The 26,462-nt window shown below is 36.1% G+C and overlaps 1 protein-coding gene and 4 pseudogenes across 1 annotated transcript; 2 read left to right on the top strand and 3 right to left on the bottom strand.

The window, feature by feature from the left end:
* Positions 1-343: 343 nt before the first annotated feature.
* LOC120211307 lies at positions 344-1,274 on the top strand (annotated as a pseudogene).
* A 13,034-nt stretch (positions 1,275-14,308) lies between these two features.
* LOC120211306 (branched-chain-amino-acid aminotransferase 6-like) lies at positions 14,309-15,732 on the top strand. Its single transcript, XM_039209878.1, has 5 exons — positions 14,309-14,390; positions 14,644-15,029; positions 15,112-15,243; positions 15,349-15,438; positions 15,505-15,732. Exons 2-5 carry the CDS (start codon positions 14,817-14,819, stop codon positions 15,730-15,732), a joined length of 663 nt encoding a protein of 220 aa, XP_039065809.1. The 5' UTR covers positions 14,309-14,390; positions 14,644-14,816.
* A 462-nt stretch (positions 15,733-16,194) lies between these two features.
* On the bottom strand, positions 16,195-18,972 carry LOC120211305 (annotated as a pseudogene).
* Positions 18,973-19,017: 45 nt separating this feature from the next.
* On the bottom strand, positions 19,018-26,462 carry LOC120211436 (annotated as a pseudogene).
* LOC120211435 lies at positions 22,613-26,099 on the bottom strand (annotated as a pseudogene).

The raw sequence follows: 26,462 nt of genomic DNA, 5'->3' as shown, positions 1-26,462 counted from the left end.
ATTCATCTGATTAGAAACCGGAAGAAGCAGCATAACACAGAATCGCTCCTTGAATAAACAAAGAAAAGTAGCTACAACCACATAATAAGAATTGTAATGCACCAATGAATGAGGGTTGAGGGCCAGCATGAGTTTGTTCTGTTAATTCCATATAAATACATAACTAAAGCAAAACACAATCCAAGAAATAACCTAAACACTGTAAATATGTACAGCTCAGAGGGGTTAAAACCTAATCCTCAAAGTCTATATAAATGCTTTATTATACCAATTACTTGTCCCATTCCAAAACATACCCATCACTGTCCCTGTACTGCTTTTTGTTCTTTGTTGGTTTTTAACGATGGAGAGAAGAAACCTAGGAAGACAAAAGATAGAGATGACAAAGATGACAACGAAAGCAACCTTCAAGTCACCTTCTCAAAACGAAGGGCTGGTCTGTTCAAAAGGCCAGTGAAATCAGCACCCTTTGTGGCGTTGAGGTCGCACTGTTGTCTTCTCGCCGGGCAACAAGGCCTTCTCTTTCGGCGTCCCTAGTGTTGATACTATTATTGATCGTTATCTCGGCCGCAACCAGCCGGAAAGTTCGATAACGTCACAGATCGTCGAGGCTCACCGTGAGTCTAACGTCCATCAGCTCAACATGGAGCTTACGCAGGTTTGGTCATATCTTTTCATTTTCTGCTTTGTTTCATTGAATAAGATTATATATTGTGCACCGGTCATTTTTGTATCAGTTGATGGAGCAATTAGAAACCAAAAAGAAGCTTGGTGAAGAGCTTCACCAAAGGGAGAAAGCTAACCAACGGCAGTACTGGTGCCAGAAACCAGTAGAGGAACTCGATCTATCTCATCTGCAGCAACTAAAATCCGCCATGGATGGGTTCAAAAGAAGTGTTCAAGCGCAGAAGGTAGCTATTCTTAATGTAAATCCCCATCAATCATTCTTGGGGAGTTCAAGCCAAGGGCTAAATCCAATTCACGATTTCAACAACATGATGGATGGGGGATACTTCGTTCCGCACATGAGTGTTCCACCATCGGGATACAATCTCAATCATGTTCAAGGGTACAGTGCCAATCCTTTGGAAGGATTCAATCTCAATCCTGTACAAAGATACAATGTTAACCCTGATAACAGATACAACACAAACTCCCAAGAAATCAATATTCTTGGTCATGGATTTGGAGGTACAATGTTAACCCACAAGGGAATGATGTTCTTCTCCTTTTTGGTCCTCAAGGATTTGGTGGTGGATTTTCTAGTTTGTTAAGTACTTTGTATTGAATAAACAGATAAAGGTGTGGTTATTTTTATGTACTTTGATGTTTTAGTTTATTATTGATATGAAAATTTGTTGATCGGTTCACATATTATTATCGTTTTAGATTTGAATAATTACGATGACAAATCAAATGAAACAATTCGTTTCATATCAATTTGAAATTACAAAATTTTCTAATGAATTATTAAATTAATTATAAGATGCAAACTTTATTGTATATAATATATAGTATATTGTATATGTTCAAAACTTTAAAAGATTAATTGTGTTTTCGGTAGAAAAAAAATAAAGAGAAAAGAAAAAGACGTACTAATTTTATGAATAGTCATAAACTCCGACGGTTGTTTATTTGAAAATTCGTTAGGACGTATCTTTTCGAAGCGTCCTAATTTTAAACAACCGTTAAAAGATATCATAAAAGAGGGGAAATGGCGCGAAAAAATTTAAATAATTTTATGTATCTGAAAAATGATTAAATGTATTTTAAAATCGAAAGTTTTTTCTTTTTTGAAATGTGAAAATCGAAAGGTTATATATATAAACTTTCTTTGGATTTCATACCAATTTGGCCGATAATAATAAAGGCAGGTGAATTGTTATCAGTATTTGGTGAAATTATGACATTTCCATGTATTAACCTAGACATTATCACAAAGCTTATCCTAATATTATATCTGTCTTATTGTGTTACATCTACATATGCTTCTATGATTTTAATTAGAACTTAAAATCATAAAATTTTATTATTATGATTATAAAATTTTGCCTATAACATATATAATTACGTTATAGAAATTCAATTAAAACTTAAAGATGTTATTCTGAACGTGAATCCTAATAAAATGATGATTTTTAACGTTGATTTAAATATAATGGAAATACTATATTTTCATCTTTAAAAAAATTGATGTTGGATCGAGTCATTCATTTTTCGAAACTTCCCAGTGGGTCATCCATCCTTGGATTACTCTAATTCAAGCACACTTAACTACAGAGTTTCTGAAACGAATGATCACCATTACTTCTTAAAACTAATTGGGTGATAAGTAGTGGGTCATTTTAACCTCATATCTTTGTAGCGTGTGATCACTTGTTCTCCCAAACCAATGTGGATTCTTGTGGGGCATCCCCACAATTCACCACGGCATTGCAGAGCCCCGCATCTATAGCGTGTTGTGAGCAGGCCTACGGGCTTCGCAAGGCACACGTGGGCCTCGACAGATTGGCCTGTCAAGCCTGATATCGCGCCCATACATGATAGAATCCCTCAGGGTGATCGCAGGACCCCATAACCCAACATTGACAATTTTCTATTAAAAAATCATGACGAAAAAAAAATCAAAATTTCTCTCGAATGCATGCTTCAACTTTCAAAAAGTTTAAAATTTATAGTAATCTTCTTGTTTCTGTTTGGATCAAGACGCAATATTGATTTAGACGTGAAGATATAAAAAACCAATATGATAGATTACTCCGTAAACTATCTGAATACATCGATAAACCGTCATAAAATTGAGATATAATTATATGAAATCATTGATATTTCCTTATTAGAAGGTGTGTCATGATGAACGTAACACAAATATCAAAATTATCATAACGATAGATAAAATTATACCATAAAAGCAAAAGAACAATCATGCTAAAGATATAAAAAATAAATGCTTTAAGAATATGAAAAAAGAAAGAAAATAAAAGAGGAAATGCGTATTTAGATATAAATCGAAAGAAAATTAAACAAACAGGAAGAAAAAAATAAAAGCAGCACACTTGGTTGCCATCAAAGACGATATATTAAAAAAAAATTAAAGAATCACTTTAGACAGAAAATTAAGAGGGGTTCACAAACAGTAGGCTTAAGGTTGAGAATTCGACCGAGTCGAGTCAAGTAAATTTTTTTGTATTATTCGAGTTGACAAATTCTATTTAATAACCTGAAGTTGACTTGAAATTTTTTTGGTCGAATTGAATTTTTTAGTTTCTGTTTAAATTTAGTTATAAATATTTAAATATATTATATTATTTGATTTCAATTTAAATGGTATATATTTCACATGTGATATACATATATCATATAAAGTCGATGACTCGACTCAAACTTGAAAATTAATCCACTGATTACTATAAATATTTAGTTATTCGAGTTGTATTTTTACAACTTGATTTGAACTTAAATTTTTTAGTCAAGTTTATGAAATTATAACTCGAAATCAATTTGAGTCAAATTTCAAATCAAATCAAAGAAAAAATATTTTTTTTAAAAATCGAATCTTGCTCATCCGCCCATTAATCACCAATCACAACACATTTTAATTTGAACACCGATCACAAGTTGCATCATTAAAATGACACTTACAAGTTGCATCATTAAATGACAGTTCCAATTTTATGTTAATGGTAATTGATGTGTCAAACAACAAACGTGTTCACATTTATTATATGTCAATGTCGCGAAAAAGAATTTCAAATTATAGTATCATCCACCGTCGTTATTACTTTAAAAACTCAAAAATTAATTATTTTGAATAGTACCTCCCAAATCAGATTTATTAAAAAGAATTTAAACTAAACAGATTACCTCGCATCTTAAGAAAAACGAGTGCATGCCTCGTGTTTTACAAGGCGAGAGGTTTATCTAACGTGGATACATTTTCAGAAAATACAATTTAATATTTCAATTGATGACTTCGTGTTACACAGAACGCGAGTTCATGAGACATCAACAAATTATCACGTTCTCAAAGATTTGAAATTTGATTCCACAACCTCGCATCCTAAATAGCACGAGGTTCTTCTACGCGTCTTTTCAACATACATCGAGCTTTATACAACACTGGTTTTCTTTTACCTCGCTTCGTGAGGGGTGCGGGGAATTCTATAAATTGTTAAGATTTAAATATTTTATTTCATATTTATTAATCATTGGAAGTTCTAGTTGTTGGTGGGTTTGACCGAGTCTTTAGGAATTTGTTATTAATTCGTAGCATAATTAGTGTCTTAGTTGTGGTGCTACTTTATAGGAGTCGTGATTAGTGTTATGATGTAAAGCCTATTTATAGGCCTTTCTTTTCTTTTATCAATATGAAGAAATAGAGCTTTCCTTTTCAATAAGTCTTTTTGTTTTTCTTCACTTTGTACTAATGTTCTTTCTGTTTTTTCTCTACTTTTGTATCAATGGTATCAGAGTATGTTCTGGGGAAAAAAAATATGAATTTGATGGCTTCCGACAGTTTTGTACAACCATCCATTCCACGCTTTGATGGTCACTATGATAATTGGAGCATGCTCATGGAGAACTTTTTGAGGTCTAAAGATTATTGGACAGTTGTGTTTCTAGAGTAACAGAACCAACAGAATGTGTGTGCTGACAGATGCCCAGAAAACAGAGTTGGAAGGGAGAAAGCTAAAAGATTTGAAGGCAAAAAATAAATTTTTTCAGGCAATTAATCGTCTCATCTTGGAAACAATTTAGCAAAGAAACTTCTAAAGATATTTAGGATTTCATGAAGAAAAAAATATCAAGGCTCTGCTAGAGTGAAGCATGCACAACTGCAGTTTTGAGAAGAGATTTTGAGACTCTACAAATGAAGGATGGGGAATCTGTTACCAGCTATTGTATCAGGACTATGGAGATCAGTAACAAAACGTGATTTCATGGTGAGAAGATGGAAGATGTCACCATTGTGGAGAAAATTGCGTTCCCTGACACCCATTTTTGATTGTTGTGTTCAATGAAGAATTGAAAATATATGCATTTTCTCTTGATGAATTGCAGAGCTCCTTGCTGGTCCATGAACAGAAGATGAACCAAAGTTCAACTTCAGATGAGCAAGCTTTGAAGGCTTCTACCTTTACTCATTTCTCAAACTCTAGAGGAAGGGGTAGAGGAAGGGGATCTCGGGAAATAGAGATGACAGCAGATATTTCAAATCCAATGATGATCAATTTTCGAGCAAAGGTAGAGAACGAGATCAAAATTTTGACAAATCCAATGTAAAGTGCTTTAGATGTCATAAATTTGACCATTGTCGTTTTGAATGTTATACTAAGCTGCCTAAACAAAGAAAATGAAGAGCAAACAAATTTTACTGAAAAGAAGAAAGTAGAAACTTTGTTAATGTCTGTTCAAGCTAATCAGGAATCTGAGTATGATGTTTCGTATGTGGATACGGGCTGCAATAACCACATGTGTGGAAGTAAGTCTTATTTTTCTTATTTTTCTTATTTAAATGAAGGTTTTCATTCTACAGTAATTTTGATGATTGTTCAACTGTGAGGGTGATGGGAAATAGTGATATTGAGATAAGAACCAAGAATGGTTTTGTAGAAATAATTCTAATGTCCTTTATGTTCCTGATTTAAAAAGTAATTTGTTAAATGCTGGTCAATTGCAAGAAAAAGGTTATGTAATCACTATTTAAAAAGGTGTTTGTGAGATTTATGATCCCACTAGGAGCTATTGTTGTCATGCAAATGAGTTCAAACAGGTTGTTTCCATTGAAGATTGAAAGTGTGCAATCTTGTTTGGTAATTGAAGTAAATGACCCTTCTTGGTTGTGGCATTTTTGTTATGTCCACTTGAGTTTTGGTGGATTGAAGACCCTCCAACAAAAAAATACGGTGATAGGTCTTCATCAGATTAGTATTCCTTCCCAAGTTTGTGAAGAATGTGTTGTTGGCAAACAACATCGTTCTCAATTTCCCAAAGGAAGTCATGGCGAGCAAAACGAGTTTTGGAGCTAATTCATTCCGATATTTGTGGCCAGATAACACCATTTTCTAATGGAGGTAAAAGATACTAAATTACCTTCATTGATGATTATACTCGAAAAACTTGAGTTTATTTTTTACAAAAAAAAAATCAAAATCTTTTTGTGCAATTAAAGCTTCAAGGCTCGTATGGAAAATGAAACAGAAAAGACCATTAAGACCCTTTGAATAGATCATGGTAAAGAATATGCTTAATAGAATTTGAAAGTTTTTGTGAAGTTTATGGAATTCGAAGAGAGCTGACAACTGTTATACACCACAATAAAATGGTGTATCAGAGAGGAAAAAACAGAACCATCTATAGATTATTTTAAAAATTTTGGTTGCATCACTTATATACATATTCCAGATGAGAAAAGGAAAAAACTTGATAAAATGTGTTTTTTTGGTGTTAGTGAAACATCCAAAGCATATAAATTGGAGTATCCACATCTTGAACAGAAGTCCTACATTTGTTGTTCAAAAATGACACCGATGAGGCTTGGAGTGGAAGGATACCATCTATAGATTATTTTAAAATTTGGTTGCATCACTTATGTACATATTCCAGATGAGAAAAGGAAAAAAACTTGATAAAATGTGTTTTTCTTGGTGTTAGTGAAACATCCAAAGCATATAAATTGTTTAATCTACTAACCCAGAAGATTGGACCAGCCGAGACGTTGTCTTTGATGAGGAAAACACTTGGGATTGGAATGGGCAGGAACCAACTCAAGTTCTTTTGGACAATGATTCTGAAACCGGACCAACTCCAACAATCTATATGCTTGAAAAATCATTAGAAGAAACTCCAACAGCTGCTGAAATTTTTCCAACGGCAACATAAGCTACTGATGCAACAATTCGATCTCTTCCTCGTATTCGAAAAAGGCCCACATGGATGAAAAACTATGAGGTAACTGAAATTGAAGATCCAATCACTCACTTTGCTTTATTTTCATATTGTGATTCTACAATCTTTGAAAATGCTGTCAAAGAAGATAAAATGGAGGAAGGCGATAGATAATGAAATTGATGCCATTGAAAGAAATAATACTTGGGAGCTGACTGATCTTCCGAAAGGGCAAAACCATTGGTGTAAAGTGGGCCTTCAAAACAAAACTAAAGAAAATGGTGAAATTGACAAGTGTAAGGCGTGTTTGGTAGCTAAGGGATATAAACAAGAATATGGGATCGATTATACAGAAGTTTTTGCTCCCGTTGCAAGACATGATACAATCATATTGGTGATCACATTGGCAGCACAGAACTCATGGCCTATTTTTCAACTAGATGGAAAATCGACATTCTTGTATGAAAACTTGGAGGAACATGTATTTGTAGAACAACCTCTTGGTCATATTAAGATCGGAAATGAGAATAAATGTATAGATTAAAGAAAGCTCTTTATGGCTTAAAACAGCTCCATGAGCTTGATATAGTCGCATTGAGGCTTATTTTTTGAAAGAAGACTTTCACAAATGTCCATATGAGCACACACTTTTGCTAAAATTGGAGATAAGGGGAAACTGATCATTGTTTGCTTATATGTAGACGATCTTATATTTACTGGAAATGATGGTGTCATGTTTAAAGAATTCAAGAAATCTATGAAGATTAAATTTGAAATGCCTGACCTTGGTATGATGCATTACTTCCTTGGCATATAAGTAGTGCAATCAACTAATGGGATCTTTATTTATCAAAAGAAGTATGTGCAAGATATTTTGGATAGGTTTCAAATGAAGGCTTGTAATTCTGTAAGCACTCCAACTAAGTTTGGCTTGAAGCTAAACATAGATCATAAAGAGAAAAAGGTGGACATCACACTTTACAAGCAAATTGTTGGCAGTTTGATGTATTTAACTGCAACAAGACCAGACATAATGTATTATATGAGCTTAATAAGTAGGTATATAGAGAATCCAATAGAAATGCATTTATTAACTACCAAGAGAATCTTTCGTTACTTGCAAGGAACAAGAGATTTTGGGTTGTTCTACAAGAAATGTGAGAAGCTAGAACTGTTCAAGTTTATTGATAGTGATTATGCAGGAGATAAAGATGATAGAATGAGCACTTCGGGCTATGTTTTTATGTTGGGCACAGGGGCTATTTCGTGGTCTTCTAAGAAGCAATAAATTGTCACCTTGTCAACTACAGAAGCTGAATTTACTGCTGCAACAGCTTGTGCTTGTCAAGCTTTCTGGTTGAGAAGAATTCTTGAAGAGCTACAGTTTAAGCAAGTGGAAGTTACTACATTTTTTTGTGATAACAACTCAACAATTAAACTCTCCAAAAATCCTGTGCTACATGGAAGAATCAAGCATATCGATGTGAACTATTTTTTAAGAGATCTCAGCAATGATGGAATAATCAAACCGGTTTATTGTCGAAGTGAAGACCAAGTTGCAGATATACAGACCAAGCCTCTCAAGTTGGCTACATTTGTGAAGTTATGTGGTCTACTTGGAGTTGTTCATATGCTGCTCTAAAGGAGGATTTTGTAGAGGGTTAATTATTTCTTTTAAACTGATATATGCAGATATCAATTTAAGGGAGGGTGTTAAGATTTAAATATTTTATTTCATATTATTAATATTCATTGAAAGTTCTAGTTGTTGGTGGTTTGACCGAGCCTTTATGAATTTGTTATTTAATTCGTAGCAGAGTTAGTGTCTTAGTTATGGTGCTACTTTATAGGAATCGTGGTTAGTGTGTTATGATGTAAAGCATATTTATAGGCTCTTCTTTTCTTTTATCAATATGAAGAAAGAAATGTTTCATTTTCAACACGTCTTTTTGTTTTTCTTCACTTTGTACCGATGCTCTTTCTGTTTTTTCTCTACTTTGCATCATAAATAAGGTCCCCAAAACTGAATTCCTCACACCTTTCTTCCAAAATATCTTTCTCATATTTTCTATCTTATCTATCCCATTACGATTATTATGGCATGATTACTGAAGCTTGGTCGAAGGCATGTATTCGATTAAGGGAAGATAAATTCGGAGGTAATTTTTATTTATTTATATATTTTGAATAATTTATTATTTATTTCAAATTTTTATTTATGCATATATTTATTTTGAATAATTTATTATTATGTTGAATAATTTATTTATTTATTTATTTGAAGGGATATGAACATTCGTTGACGTGTTATATCAATATTTCACGGACCCCGATAAAGATATTTTTCCGTATTTATATGAAGCCGATTTTAGTTACGTTAGCACTATAATTAGTGGTACGAAGTTGCATCCTCCAATGATAAATGCATTGCAAGAACGGTGGAAACCGGAGACACATACATTTCATTTTTATTGTGGGGAGACAACTATTACTCTTCAAGATATTGCATTCCATCTTGGACTGCCAGTTGACAAAATGCCTATTACCAGTATTGCTCATGGGTACTGGGTCGGCTTGTGTGAGGAACTACTCAGACTTACTCTGACAAATGACGATATGGATGGAAGGAATATCAAGATTAAATTTTTGGACGACAATTTTTTGCATCTACTTTCCAATACTGCTCCAGTAATTAAGGAGGTAATTTTTGAAATCCACGTTTATTTATTTTAATTTTTCATTTATAATATTAAATTTTTATTTTAGTTTATGTTATTGTAATTTTTTATGATAATTTTTAATTTATTCGCACCATTTTTATTTTGCAGTGATTTGCTCGTAGTCATATTTTACGAGTTATTGAGGGATCTTGATGTCTGATAAATCCCGTAACAAAGTGCATCTAATGTGGTTATACCATCTACACATTTTATGAGATTTTAAATATAAGAGTTAAGGATTGACAATATTGGCCTTTTTGTTCTGGGAGTTATGTAAAACTATTGATCCGGACAAACAAGTAATTGAAGGTTATTTGATGTTGTTACAATCGTGAGCTTGATTTCGAATGTCATTTTTACAGTCGGTTCCTACACAGTCGACCCCATTTGAATTTATACTACTTCAGAAGTAATTAAAAATAAACTATATTATATTTAGATTATTATATTTTTAGGGTTTTACAAAAATTATATTTTTATATGAATAATAGGTAGACTGTTACACTAACTCATGCCCACCTACTAAGAACTCTCCGTGATTTTATATTGTTGATCGATTAGATGACAAACGAGGTAATCGATTTATTTTTTGTAACTTAAAATAAATTTTAAATTTGAGTTTATCTAACTTAGTTTAAAAATATTTGTATAGTTCTATGGACGTCGTACAATGATCATGCTATTAGATCGTGTACTCCGATTGAAGTAGGTCTCAGTTTGGGCGTTTGCATGTCGATGGTCCTGTTAATAGTATATGAGATAGTCGAGTTGCATCATATCGATCACATGTTGCGGCAATTTAACAGTGTCCAAACAATTCCATTACCACTACTAGACTTGAGCGCCTTACATCACGTAAAGCTATAGGGGGAGACGTATGTTAACAAGGAGATGCATCATGCGAAATGGGTGATGCAATTGATGGATAGATTACATGGGCGGCCTGTTTGTCAACCCATATTTGACTACAGTGTTTCAAATGATTACATGTTGTGGTATGAACAATATAAGAAGTCGTATATACTAACCAATGAGGAACGAGCACGAGAAATTTATGTGCCTCCCCAAAACCATCTGCCAATGCAATGTGCTGCTAGAGGTGAAGGAGACTCAAGTTGAAGTAGAAGAAGACACGATCTAGCCTCATCATCGGGAACGACACATGCACCTGCACGTCAGTAGCAGAGTATCAAATACCGCTGACTCCACCTGCATTTACTCACTCGAATCAGTCATCATTTTAGCATATGACCCCTCCGACTGATGGTTTTTTCACTGAGGTATTTTATTCCTATTCGATTATGGTTTTTCGTTCCCATTGCCTTTCTACACTAGTTGAACCATATTATTTGTCATTTCCATCTGTATCTATTTCACCATTGGTAACAGACTTCGGCTCCGGTAGTGTTGAGCATATGTCGTTGTAGAGCATGTTCTACACTAGTCTTGATCCCATTGCCAGTAGTGGTACTGGACATGTAGATGACAATGATGATGGTAATGGTGGTGGTGATGGTGATGATGTTGATGATGGTGATGGTGATGATGATGATGATGCTGATGAAGATATTGATTTGTTGGAATCCACATCGGACCCGTCATCCACCACAATGCAATATGGGTGGGCATAAGCATCATTAGTTGTTGTTTTTTTAAATGAAAAATATATAATGTTTAAAAACCTTATTTTATTTTTTAGTTAATCGAACTCTAGTTTCTTTTTTAAATACTATTCAAATATAATGTAGGGCATTTTAGTCATTTTGATTCTCAAAGAAATTTTGGTAATACGACTTAATAAGAATCAACGATGGTTTAATATTCAAGATTTCTAACAACTTATTCGGTTCCCAAGTCAAATCAAACCAAACAGATCCCATCACTGTGGTACTTATCAAGAATTATGATAGGAACGCTTCACGGATGTCGATTCCTTAATACCAACTATATTATGAAGTTGATCAATTCACCTTCACAAATCTTTCTTAAATGAATCCCAAAGTGATGCAAATGTATTCATATGATATTTATCCTTATTCTCATATTGTAAGAGTATTAGAAAAAATCAGCGTACTTGGGTTTTACTCCATAATCTTTATGGCCATTACATTTAAATCTTCACCGGTATTTTCAAAACTTATCCAAAGACATTCAATTAATCTAAGTCACTAGGGTATTTAGGTCATTCTAGAACACGAGGGTATTTTGGTTATTTTAATAAATTCAGTCATATAGAGTACTTTTGGTAAAATAGTCTTTAGGTGTTGCTCAAAAAGCATAAATTTTATATCATGTGCCTTCTCAGAGACTAGAGACTGACTGTCAGAATTTTCCAAACAGATCAGGAATTTAACAGGTAAATCAATAGTCTTATCGGACATAATCTTAATTATTAGGTTAATTCCACCATTAGAGGCAAATCTATGTCCTTTTTAAACCTTAAGGGTATTTTTATCATTTCTCATCAAAATATTTATGGTATAAACTCTTAACTGGAAAAAATCAAAATTTATGGTTTAGATGTTACTTTACTCAACTTAAAATTATTATTGGTCCACTAGTTCCTTATATGGGTCATTTGAGTCTTAGTCAGTTTAGTAACATTATATCGAAATCAGAGTATGTTTAGAATAATTGACCATAAAATACTCAACTCATATTCAATCATGCACTAACCAATTACCAACATGTACTGTAAGCGTGCATAAGATAGTAAAGTATTACTTCGATTTTATGCTACAGTGGTCGATCATTTAACCCCACTCGATCACTCTTGAACTTGAATTTGACGTCCCATAATATCTCGGATACATGGCAAATAGAATTGCATCAAAACAGACCTTAAACGCGGAAATAAGATCAACTCAAAAAATAAAATGCTGAAAAATAGCTTACCGAGTTTGAATTTGGTAAAACAAACCACAAAAACAAAATTAAGACGTCAAAAAAAATCAAGATAGGTGGTCTTGAAAAAAGTCAACATCGATCAACAATCAAAGTTAACGCCAGCCAATAATCAACAACGATGTTTAACGACGGTCAATGGGGTCAACGTTCAACGGCTCGACTCGACGCAACTCAATTAAACCAAATCGGTTGGTTTGATTGGGCCAGTTCAATTTGGGCTGAAGCAATTTGGGCCAGACCGGTCAGGCGGGTCAGGTTGGATACGGGTCAGCGGGTCGAGCTGACCCGCTTCTAGATAGTTTGTTAGGCGGTGGACAAGCCCCACATGCAGCGGCGACAAGTGGGGGAACGTGTGAGGGCAATTTGAGTCGAAAAAACTACAGAAAAATTCTAAATATTATTTTGAAGGGTTTTGAGACATTTACAAAGCTCGATTCACAACGATGAATGATGGAGAGCTCGATTACGCTACATCGGAAACTTGTTATTGCTCACCCCTCCACACGCCGACGACGTTCAAGATTCTGAGGACACCGATTGACTCCTCACAACTTCAAGAACACCATAGTGTCGACAGTGTCGATAACGGATGCTAAAACGGCGACAAAATGAGGTTGAAAGATTCTTGAAACAAAAAAGAAACTATAGGGGAGAGAGAGATATGAAATCTTTCCAAAAATAGAAAGTTTCCAGATTTCGGGTGTTTTTAAACCCAACATTTTAGAAAATGACAAAATTATTCGATAGGTCATTCAACCTTTGATACTTTTTGAATTTATTCCAAATTTAATTAAAAATTCATTTTGGTCTCTGGATTTAACTAGAATTTCAATTTAATCCTCAGAATAAGTTTAAGAAAAATTTAACCCTTAAATTAGGGTGTGACAATTATAAGTTGTTTCATGACTTTCTCACAAATAAAATACAAATTAAGATCCATATGTTTGATTTAAACACTATATCCAAAAATAGTACAAGACTACGGCTAAACACGATTTAAAATTTAATTAATTTATTTTTAAATCTTAATCCTTAGTATTTATTTATAGGATTAAATTTATTGTTTACAAAGGAAACTTGTATAGAAAGAAATCTACTCAAACTAAGTTTTCATCAACGCGTAAAGGAAAAAAAGTAATAAAAGATTTAACTGTAGGACCAAATGTACCCATAAAGTCACAATCTGGAATCCGTGACGCATATCCTATCTGTTGATTTAGTAATTTGGATTTTGTTTCACCTTGAACAACCATTTATATCCAACGGGCTTTCGATTGAACTGCAACTCAACTAGTTGTCATGTGCCACATGTCATGACTGTTGCACACCATTCAGGATGCTGCAGGGCTTCATACTCATCAAGTGGAACCTCATCATGTTGAATCTGATAGATCTACCTTGCTTTTGGTGACCATGGAATAGATCTCTTTGATCTACATTGTATAATCTCTCTTCAGTAGGAGAAGTCTGCAATGCTTATGCATCACCTTCATTAATATTAAAAAAAACAATTTTTAAAAGTTTGAAATTAATGTTTAGTTCGTTGAATTTATCATATGCATAGAATAGAATGAAAGAAAATTAATGCACATTTATCGTCAAGACAGTCATTGGGGAATCTTATTAGTTAGGTGTGAAACCATAATTAAGAGTTCCTCATATTTTAAATATTTTAAATATGGTTTTATATTTAATATACTGAAAGTGTATACTTTTACGTATCATCGTTGAATAAAGTTTGGTTTTCCTATATAAACCCTTTAAGCCCACTGATTTCACAGTAGGAACACAATCCATTTTCGTTTTCTTTCCCTTTCCTGATGAAAATCAACATTTTCCAATGGGTTCTTTACCTAAACAAGAGCAGGTGGGATGGTAAGATCCAAAAGTACAATCTTTTTTCAATCTTTAATCATGTCGACAAAGGTGATGGCTTTTTGCATGCTTTTAGAGTTGTGTTAATTTTATGTCTAATATATTATTCAATGTTCAACCTTGTTTGTATAATCCATTTGAAAGCTGACCAAATGGTTACAAGTAATTGAATTCGATTGGCATTGTTTGTTTGGGGTCTTTTTATTATTATTTTGTTGATGATTTTGTGAAGTTGAATCCTTTGGTGTAACAGCAGGGAGAAGGCTGAGTATGCGAATGTGAAATGGGATGAACTTGGATTTGCTCTAACCAAGACTGATTACATGTACGTTATGAGCTTCAATCAAGATGAACAACAGTTTTCCCATTGAACCATAACTTGCTTCGGCAACATTGAGCTGTGCCCTTCCTCTGGGATATTGAACTATGGCCTGGTTACATCTCATAAATTGGTGGCATCAGGGGCTATTCGAGGGACTAAAGGCGTATAGGAAGAAAGACGAGGGGATTCTCTTCTTCCGGCCGGAAGAGAATGCTCTGAGGATGAAGATGAGTGCGGATAGAATGTGCATGACATCACCAACGGTGGAGCAATTCATCGACGCTGTCAAAAAGACTGTCCTGGCCAACAAGCGATGGGTATTCAACTTAAGACTTTACAACCTCATTGCCAAAGAATTTGTGCAGCAACTAGTAAAACAGTAATATTTGTATGATACAGTTACCGCCGCATGGGAGAGGATCATTATATATCAGGCCTTTGCTTATCGGAACTGGTCAAAACCTTGGATTGAAACCATCATCCGAGTACACATTCTTAGTGTATGCTTCCCCAGTTGGCATTTTTAACAAGGTAGGCTGCTGTCAGATGCTTCGTTGAAGGTCAAGAAACCATGGGAGTTTGCTTATAAAATGCAATGAAATCAGGATGTTAAGTATAGTGCTTTGATTTTTGAAGGGTGAACTGAACTTGAAGGTTGAAAACAAAGTCCATAGAGCTACTCCGGGTGGTACAGGAGGCGTTAAAGCTGTCACGAATTATTCACCGGTAAGTACTCGTTTTGGAGTATGATTTGAATCACGTTTTGACCAATGTTTTTTATTGTACATGCAGGTTTACAAGCCATTAACTGAAGCAAAAGCTGAAGGGTTCTCAGACGTCTTATTTCTGGATGCATTGACTAGAAGCAACATTGAAGAAGGTTCTGTTTGTAACATCTTCGTTCTCAAGGTAGAACCGATACGAATCGGACTAGTTAGTAGATTGAATAGTGAAGGACATAGACACAATCATGTGTGTTCAAACGCAGGGAAATGTTATCTCAACTCCAAGAGCCGATAGGACAATTTTTCCCAGAATCACAAGAAAAAGCATCATGGAACTTGCATCAGGTTTTGGATACCAGGTAACTGATCAGAAATTACTACCAGTTTCTCCCCAGTTTGAATCATAAAAAAGTTGTGCTCGTATTAATTCGATTGCTATTAACTCTGAAGTGTGGATCTCTGGTTGTCAGGTTGAGGAACAAGCAATTCCGATCGACGAGGTATTTGATGCTGAAGAAGTATTTTGCACCGGAACAGCTATGGTCGTCAAGTCCGTTGCAAGCATAACGTACCAGGGCAAAACGTAAGGATAAATCTTAGAACCATTTATTTGCACAATCTGTCAAAATGATGATTGACTGCAAATGTTTCAATTAAACATTCGCAGCAGCTGCATTTACGCTACAATTTCATGTTCGTTACAGTTTTCGTTCTAGTTGCTATTTCGATGTCGATTTTTCTTATTGATCATATTAATGCAGGACTGAATACAAACTGGGAGAAGAAACAGTGGCTCGGAGATTGTATGCAACACTAACAGGGATTCAAACTGGTCTGATGGAGGACAAGCTGGGATGGACCTTGGCCATTGATTAACCCCCTATATAATATGTTTGGTTTCTTTACTTCCAATCAATAAATGTTGTCTACTTTCAGACACAAGGTGAAAACCACAGAATAATAACACCGATGCATTCGTAATTCCAACTACATCAGTTTCTAATTTTAGGACGGTTAAGATGGGCTACAAACAGGTCATTCCATGTATCCGTAATTCCAGGTAAGCACCAATGCATGCAATCATTGCGTCTTTCCTCCGGTTGTAGAAGGATGGGCATCTGCTCTGAACTCACTCATGCGCGTAATATCTAACATTCAGAAATTTGATTCCTTCAGAGCATTGTATAGGTGTAGATTCACAAGACGTGCCTCCACATTCGTTCCATTATTCATCAATGAGAAGAGTTATTCCACCTAAAAATGGATCTAAACCTGTCAAACCTTTTAAACTCGATTCCGAGTGTAAACAAACCAACACACACGAGTAGTTTCTTCCTCAAAATAGATAAAAGCAGTTCAGCTTGTAATAAGATGCAAATCAAAGTTTAGTTAACCAATTATAATGTTCAGTACGACTAGAAAATAGTAGTAATAATTCAAAGAGACTCACTTCTTCTGGTAATAAAGGATTTAACCGATGACACGAACCACCCTGGTCCCAGTCACCTCCTTCAAAATGCCTGGGTGATTGTGTACGGAAAAATTTAACAGCACCTGGTTGCGTCGTTTTCTCCACAAATTGTCTCTGCGATCAACAATATAACAAATTCTGAGAGGGTAAACACACTGACGTACAAATATAATCAGGATGTTCACACCATAAGAGTATATTTTTATTTCTGAAGTACTCAAAACCAAAGGAAAAATAGCAGGGAAAAAGTGTAATCTAGGCAAAATACTATGCCCCTTAGAGGACAAGGTATAGGATCATTTAGCCAGTTCAAGTTTGATCAGAGTTTGTCCAGGCAGCACCGCAGCAGCAACTAAATAAGCTTTGTTTTATAAAGCACCCAGTGTGAATGTTATTAAACGAGTAAATTCCAGTAAACACCTTGTACTATAACATACCATGTGTTTTAAAACCTTCTCAAACCCAACATTGGGAGGTATGGGAGGGATCAAGGGCAGACCCTTTTCAAAGAAAAGCATGGGTGACTTGATTGGATCAAATTTTGAAGGAGCCCACCACCTGTTGAAGAAGAATCAAAATGGTAAATTATACTAACACATTCACAAATTACATAACCACTGCCAAAATGCTCTGATGATTGCATATATCTTGATATATTGACATCCAACCTCGGCAACAATTTAGAATGCATTAGGATTTAACTTTTGGCATTTTCGTTTAACACGAACATAGGGTACCAAAAAGGAACCCTCAGGACCAGCAAACAAGAGCATAACATAGGTTACCATATCATCAACAGTATATAATATATCAAAATGGGAAAAAGGAAATACCAGTGCCCTGTGTTAAAGATCAGTATATCATGGAAGCTTGGAGCCTTTTCCCACGTGCCTTCCGGAATATCAATATCAACTCCATAACCCTGTTTATATCCAAGAGCTTCCAACTTACCACCATTACTATTAGCTGACCACCTGCATTAGACAACGAAGAATGAACTGCATTAAAGGCAACGAAAATAAAGCAGTTGACGCTCTGGTAACACAAAGCAAAATACCTTACTAATCACTATGGTAAGAAATGCTTGAAACAGCTTACCTACCATAACGTGCCAAAAGATTAGTCCGATGATATGCAATGGTAAGATTATAGTCGAGAAAAGTAAAGCAACGATCAGCTCCTACAGGACGCCACTTCTTTTAGATAACAGAGGTACAGAACCCTAATTGCTGCAATTAACTCCTAAAACATACTAACAAGCAACTCAATTATGCTGGAGAGAGAGAGAGAGAAGTATCAATATTAGTATCTCTGTAAGTGTGAAGAAGCTTAAGCGGATCGAACGGAGGAAGATGACAGTTGCGAGGTTTCCATAGCCACTTAACGATATCTCGACCGTTAGATTTTTTGTTCAGAACGCAATTCCATTCTTTGAATATTTCCTTACAACTACCGTCATATCGATCGAATCTCGCATCCGAGTCGTAGATCCACGACCAGTCGGAGTAATCGCATGAAGAGCCGCTCGACGCATCGGAGTCGGACCCGGTAGTGGCATTGGCCTCGATGTTACCGGTGACGACGGCAGGTCTTAAACTTAAGTGAGTGAGTGTGAGTGAGTTAGAGGAGAGGAAAATGCAGCTTTTCTGGAAAGAGGGAGAAGAGTGAAGGCAAAGGATTGAGATGAAACTGATGAGAGAAAGTTGTTACCATGGCGGCCATCGTTTGGCAAATTACATCAAATGTCCCTGTATTATATATTTTTGATACATTTTGTCACTTTTTCTGCTTAATTATGTATTTAGTCATCTAACTATTTTTATGATTCTGTTTTGGTCATCCAACTATTTTTATTAAAATCATCACTAAACTTATGTTCTTGTCTCATTTTAATCACCCGTCCACTATCGCTAAAAAAAACTAATTGTGATGCTGATATATCATTATAAAGTAATGTGAGTCGGGAGTCATTAATGGAAAAAAAATTGAAAAATGTCATTAGGACATCAACCAAACTCATTTATTAATACGGTTGTGCTGATTTTCAGCGATTAACATCGTCATATTAAAAACCTTATCGCTATAAAAACAGTTCTTAGTTGAAATGTCAATAAATTCTCAGTCAACTGGAGGAGGAGCTCTGTAATATGCTGGAACAGTTACAGGGAAAAACATTTGTCGTACCCCTTCGGCCTTTATAATGGGGAAAATGATGCCTGCTGCACCCTGCAAAATGTTCACATATTATAAACAAATGTATGTATGTATGTATGTATGCATGCATGCATGTATGTATGATGACATGATACAGACCGAAATCAATCGAGCCCCAATCCATATGCGTGCGGGAGAAGGAAACGGAAGTAACAACCGGCCAACACCATATATCGCCACCGCAAAGAAATGCACCAAGAGGCTAATCGGTCGGGGGTTTAGACCGGAGAGTAGAGATACCGGTCCATTCGAAAATACGCCTCCGAGGCTTAAATAGTCAAAACATGCTTGCCGTATTTCCTTCCTTGCCGGATCAGGGGAAGCACTGAATACCTTGTATAGTGCCCCCGGCCAATGTGTTTATTGTCGATGCCACTGGCTGCAAATCACAATCTGAGTATCAATTGATACACATGTCCACCAAGATTCAACACTGCATTTTTAATCTGACCTTCCTCAAGGTGTAAAAGGACTCGAGATATTCGCAAAGGGCGGATGCATCATGTAGATCGCGCACAGGTCGAAGAAGGTCCCGAAGAACGACGATATCAGATAATGCAACAGTCATTCCCCCTCCGGTTAAAGGGTGACGCATATTGAACGCGTCACCCATTAAAAGTGCACCGGGATTTGGGTGCAGAGCTGCAGGCATGGTCCTATTCGGCATCGCTCTTATGTTGCCCTTGTCGATCGCTGAGATAAAGGCGTCGTACAGTTCAGTCGGGATCTGATATCCATAACAAATTATCTCAAAACCCCATAATTTTTCATCACTTATAAATCAAAACAGATGTAGGAAAGTACCTGGGGAGCCACCACAGTTTTCAAGTAAAGGGCCATTTCACCATTGGAGACGGAAGGTACTTTTCGTCCCGGTACATCAACCAAGCAACGAATCTCGGTGCTGCTAATCGGATAAAACAATATAGGTGAAGGATCTGCCAATATGACATGTCCATGATTTGAATATGGAAGCTCACAGTTCTCCAGAACTAAACCAACAAAACAAGAGGGCACATCGACCTGCGTAAAAATTGACAAAACGAACATCTTTTATGCTGTCTCAAAGCCTTATTGATTATGTTCGATATTCGACAGAGTAAGCTAAGAATCTTTAACCTTAGGGTCACATAGAGAGCGTCGCAGATTCGAGAAACAACCGTCGCATACGATCGTAAGGGGAGCATAGGCTATCGACACTTGACCGCCCTTAGTTTTGTACTCAACTCCTTTGATAGTCCCATTTTCTTCCAGCAGAGATGTCACCGTCCCTTGTTCGATACTTACACTGCATCATGGCAAAGGAATTAGAGAACAAGAACTGAACTTAACGTTAGATTTGTGATGGGAAAGAAAACTACTTCGGAAGAGAACCAGCTTTGTCCCGCATCCGTTGTACGAAACGTCCGTTATGAAAGCTTCTTCCAGTGACATCGGATCGAAAGTCCTCTACACGATACGGCAACCTGCAGTTCTTCCCATCCTTGTACAAAGCATAACCGAAGACACGCTGAGCATCGATCCGATCGTCGACACAATCTGCAGCAATTTGGCTTTAAAATCGACATCCAAAAGGGTACATAAACACAAAGATCACGTCAAGAAGTGTCACTTAAAGAGATTCCAGCATACCTTCAAGACCCAATTCAAGTAACTTGAGGTATCCCCCTGGTTGTAGAAGCTCTCCGACGATTCTATCGGGCTCGTTTAAGTCTCTCTCGATCACGAGCACTCGCCGTCCGTCCTGAAACATGTAGGCAAAGGAGATGTTGCCATTAAAGTGGCCAACACTATTAATCAAATACCGATTTAGATGATTTAATGTGACCTTTCCAAGGGTACAAGCAAGAGCAGAACCAGCAACTCCGGCACCAACTATGATAATATCTGTTGTACTTCCATCAATCTCTGCATTTCTCGTTTTCTTTAAGCAAGTTTCTCCTGGAAACACCATTGAAGAAGAAGAAGAAGAAGTATTTGTCTTTTTGAATAATTTTCTTAGTAAAGTGTTGTAAAAGAAAACAAGCGCCATTAGAGAAGCTATCACTCCTTCAAACAAAAAATTGTAAGCCATAATTTGATGAACAAAAAATGGGAAAACAATTGAATCGAGAGAAAGATGCAATCCTTTTATGACTTCATCGACTGTGTCCTGTTTTAAGTTTTGCTGCCAAGCATAGGCCCCGCTTAAATACAGTTGGGCAGTGGGTGGTTGCCAAATTGCCTATGACAATATAATTAAGTTTAACATAAACTATACCACTAGTCACTAAATTTTAGGGATGTTTTGTTTTGGTCATTAATTATTAAAAAATTAATTTTTTTATTAAACTTTTTGAATTAAATTTTTATCACTAGATCGTCGTTGTCAAACATAGGCGTTCTCCAATATCTTTTGCGATCATTCTAGATACTAATAAATTTTTTTGATTGTATTCTATCAATTTAATTTTTTTTAAATCTCTTTAAAACTAGTGAAATTAAATGCAAAAATATATTATTTTATGAGATTTAAGGGGTCTTGTTGTATTAATCGAAAAAATAAAATAGCGAGAAGCATTCTTTTAAAAAACAATCAACATATCTAAGAGAAAATTAAAGCATTATAATGTCAAAGCTTTGATATATTTTCATCGATTTTAGTGAATTACGTAGAAAATCAAATCAATGAGGAGAAAGAGGACGAAAAATATAAACGGTTTAGTATTGATTTTATCACAAATAACAATGGACGATTGAAGTAGTTTTACAATCACATCATTGCGTCATTGATGCTTTAATGGTCTAATAAAAAAATCAATTCAAAAAGTTTAATGATAAAATTAAAAAAAATTGTATAATTCAATGACCAAAACAAGATAACACCTAAAATTTTATCACTAATGACATAGTTTATCCTTAAGTTTCAACTATGGTATTTGTAGATACCCATTTTTGTCTGAGTTTTAAATTATTATTATTTTTATTATTATTATCCTTAAATTGTTTAAAAAAAAGTTACTAAAATGATTAAATTAATAAACCATTTAGGTTGATAATTACCCATTCTAATGCAGTGTGCTTTTAATAAAAAATAAATAATGCAGTGTGCTTTGTTAAAGCAACATAGTTTTATGTTTGGGTGCACGAATTAATTTACCTCAGTGATTAAAGGAATCGTGATTATTCTTAGAGGTCACAGGTTCGAACATCGGTAATTATAATAGGGTGATTGAACATTAATTATCAAATGGTTGAGAGTATTTAGAATAAATATTACTTTGTAATTAACTTAGTTTAATAAAAAAATATATAATTTTACCTTTGGGTAAATTACATAAATACTATCCCAATTATATGATTTTTTTGTTGAATCCTCCGACTTAAAAAGGTTATAAAATGGCCATCCAACTTAAATAAAACAACAAGTTAGTCCTTTATGTATGTTATGATTGTAGCATTTTGTCCCAAAAAGATAGCATTTGTTGTATACATATGTCCTCGAAGGATTACATCATGTTCTTGAGAGACAACTGGTGCAAATATATTACAAGGAGGAAGAAGAAAAACACCTACATACTTGTTGATTTTATAGCCTGCTATTGGTACCTAGCTTTCTTCTGCAACTACACTCGAAACTCGAAAATTAACCTTTCTCTCTTTTATGAGCCAATGAAAAAGAAAAAAGGAGCTTCCTAGTGTCACTCAAGGTTCTGAAGATCAATCTCGAATCGTTACTGGATGACGAATTCAAGAGCTTTAGACTAACTTGCCATTGTTCTTCCACTCCTCAGTGGGGCTACAGTCACCTTTTTTATGAACAATGATATCAGTAAGTTTACAAGGTTCTGCTTCCTCTAGCATTTGAACCACCTTCCTCATGCTAGGTCGATGCGTTGGAATCCTCGCCGTGCAGTGGACCGCGATTCTTAACACCTTGATGGCATCTTCTTTTGATGCCGTTGAGATGTTAGAATCCACTACCTCAGCCAAAGTTTCTTTGGTCCTGAGTTTAGTATAGATCCAGTGAACTATGTCCTTGTTCTCTTCAAATTCAGGTTCGACTGGCCTTTTTCCCGTGACCAGCTCCATCAACACAACTCCGAAGCTATAAACATCGCTCTTCTCGTTTATGTTGCTTGTGTATGCATACTCTGCCAGAAAATTATGCAGCAATTAAAACCAAATCAGAAGTCTTTTCAATGAAAGTTGCTTGAATCATATGAACAAAAAAATAAGAAACTTACCAGGAGCCATGTAACCATGAGTTCCAGCTATAAAATTAGTCCATTCCCCTCCACCACTGTCCTGCACGATCTTTGCTAGTCCGAAGTCGGCAATCCTTGGCTTCCACTCTTCATCTAACAAAATATTGCTCGACTTCACATCACGGTGTATAACCGGTCTGTCGCATCCGTGATGCAAATACTCTAACCCTCTAGCAGCTCCTAATGTGATGGTATATCTCGTCTCCCAGTTCATCTCCATCTTATGGCATGAATGCAGCCTGTCCCACAGGCTCCCATTTGGTAGATACTCATAAACCAGCAGATTGCTATCCTCGCTCGTGATGCTACAGTACAGATTCACCACATTCACATGCTAATGGCACTCAATGCTGCCACCTCCGCATTGTATTCTAGTGACCGGAAGCTCCTTGGTGTTAGCATAGCCGTACTACTGTGGTAGATTCTGCGATTGCTGGAATCTGAGGTCCAAATATGCTTCACGGCCAGTTCTTTGCCATCTCCCAGTTCAATTTTATAGACATTCCCTGATCCCCCTTTACCTATCAAATTCTGCGGTTTGACAGCATCGATGATATCCTTTTCGGTGAAACTTAGCATGCGATATGATATCATGTTCCAAGACCCTTGCTTCAATGGACGATCAAGATTACTCCGTTTTGCCCTCACGAACATGTAACATCCTAGTGATACAAGCAGGACTAATATTCCAGCTATGAAACAGGATAAAATCATTCGAAGATGACTCGATCTAGTACCGGCATTTGATGAACACGGCTGAAAGTTAAGATCCGAGCTGCATAGGCCTGGATTCCCCTCAAAGCCATCTTTGAAAGCCTGAATAGATAAAGATTTCGGTATGGGACCAACCATCCCGTTGTTCGACAAATCAAGAAGGCTTAATCTTGAAGATGACAAACTGGCTGGTATCTCACCGGAGAGTTTGTTTTCAGATAAATTCAAAGAGTTAAGGTTACGTAAATATCCTATACTCTCAGGAATGTTCCCAGAAAGTGAATTACCAGCAAGGTTTAATTCATTCAAAGAAACACAAGAGCCTAATGAATCTGGTAGTACACCAGAAAACATGTTACCATTCAAATAAAGGCTGCCTAGGCGTTTTAATTCTCCAATAGCTTCTGGAATTTGACCGGTAAATCTATTCGAAGTAAGCTGAACCGAGACTAACGATGAAGCTTGAGAGATCGAAGCAGGTAATTCACCTGAAAACTGATTATTGGCCAAGAATAGTTGTGCAAGAGACTTGGAATTACCAATATCACCAGTTATTGGACCTTCAAATCGATTCATGGTAAGATCAATTATGGAGAGATTTGGCAGACTCCATATTCCAGCAGGGACGGTCCCCGACAACGAATTGTTGTTCACTCGTAATCGAACCAACGACTTACAGTTCGCGTAGCTCTCCGGCAGAGTGCCAGTGAAGTTGTTCTGCAGAAGAAGAAGCTCATGATCTTGCCATTCTTGCACATATCTGGTGGTATAGGACCTGTCAAAAAATTCTCTGAAACATCTATGAAATGAAGATCAGACCATGACCCAATTTTCTGTGGAAGCTGACCAGTAAGTTTGTTCCTGTATAGTGACAGCCCTTCAAGGTGTTTGAATTCACCAAACTCAGCTGGAAACTCTCCTGAAAATTGGTTTTCAAGGAGCTGCAACGAAGCAAGATTCTTCAACGATCGTAACTCCGATAAGTCGCCTTCGAGCATGTTCATCGACGCATCAAAGTTCTTAAGATTCGTAAGGTTTCCGAATCCAACAGGTAATTTTCCAGACAATGAGTTGTTGTAAAGCTCAAGCTGCCAAAGCTGGTTGAGTTTCCCAATTCCAGCTGGGATTGGACCATACAATCTGTTATCCGAGAGTTCAAGATTTTGCAGCAGACTGAGATTCTGAATTCCCTCAGGAATCTGCCCTGTGATGCTGCAATTTGTGAGATAAAGCCAATACAATTTCTCAAGCTTCAGAACTTCAAGAGGAAATGGACTTTCATCGAACGGATTGTCACCAAGGCTTAAGAAAGCCAATTCCGTGAGATTTTCCAACGATTTCCACGGGAAAATCCCGGAAAACCCACTGTTGTTCAAATTCAAGAACTTCAATCCATCTAAAGAAGACAAGTTCGGCACTTCCCCAGAAATAGCATTGACTCCCAAATCCAAGTATCGCAGGCGAGTGCATTTCTTCAGGTCATCTGAAACTTTCCCATGGAAAGAGTTGTTCCCGACATCAATCTTCTCCAGTGATTGCAACTCGCAGATTGAATCAAAAGGAACATAACCCCGAATTCGTTGTTGGGGAAGATTGATCTCGGTGACGAACCCATTCGAATTGCAAACAACTCCACTGAAGTTACATGCAGAGTTCCCTTGTTTCCATGAACTGAAAACATTCGAAGCGGAGCTTTCTACAGTTGATTTAAACTTGAGCAATATCTCCACTTCATCAGACTTTGCACGAGAAATAAGAAAGATGAATGAAAGGGAAAAGACGATCACAGGAGGTGGCCATTGACGGAAGCTTCGCCGGACCGACATGGCGGTCGGTGAAGGGTGGTGGAGAGGCTACTGAGAATGAGAAAGCGTGGAAAATGGGAACGCAATAGAGAGCATGGCATATTCCATGGAGGAGGCTTTATTTGTTAGAAAATTTGTACTGGATTCACGTGTAGAGATATGGAGACAAGATGATCTGCCATTAAAATGAAAATTAAGATACGTAAGCTCACAGAAAATTAGAAGGGGGAAAATGATCTGCCAGACATATTTTATTCAAATATTATCGATCTAGCATCATTTTTGATAAAATACAGAACATGAGGTATTCTTTTGCATGATTTTTTTGAGCTGGTGCCACGATAAAAAAACATGAATCATAATTTGATTCTTTACAAGTTTTATCCAAACTAACACCACGGTGGTAAAGTACGAATCATGAAGCACATTTTTACTAGGAATAAGACACATGGCTAAAGGTGTAGATTATAATCTGCACCTTGTTTTTAAATCTCAACTGTCCTGCTTTAAATACCGTCCAACCCCAGTCCCCTCCCTCTATAAAAACACCCTCATTTAACACTCATACCATACA

This window comes from Hibiscus syriacus, unplaced genomic scaffold (genome assembly GCF_006381635.1).
Source record: "Hibiscus syriacus cultivar Baekdansim isolate YM2019G1 unplaced genomic scaffold, ASM638163v2 tig00109972_pilon, whole genome shotgun sequence".
Classification (NCBI taxonomy): domain Eukaryota; kingdom Viridiplantae; phylum Streptophyta; class Magnoliopsida; order Malvales; family Malvaceae; genus Hibiscus; species Hibiscus syriacus.
The sequence above is the reverse complement of the archived record's forward strand: the minus strand, read 5'-3'. Positions and strand labels throughout refer to the sequence as shown.

Excerpts from the sequence above, each read along its gene's own strand:
- LOC120211306 (XM_039209878.1), top strand. The coding sequence starts at position 14,817 with ATGGCCTGGTTACATCTCATAAATTGGTGGCATCAGGGGCTATTCGAG. Across the intron at positions 15,030-15,111 it reads TCCTGGCCAACAAGCGATGG|TTACCGCCGCATGGGAGAGG; the intron begins GTATTCAACTTA and ends TGTATGATACAG. Across the intron at positions 15,244-15,348 it reads CAGTTGGCATTTTTAACAAG|GGTGAACTGAACTTGAAGGT; the intron begins GTAGGCTGCTGT and ends TGATTTTTGAAG.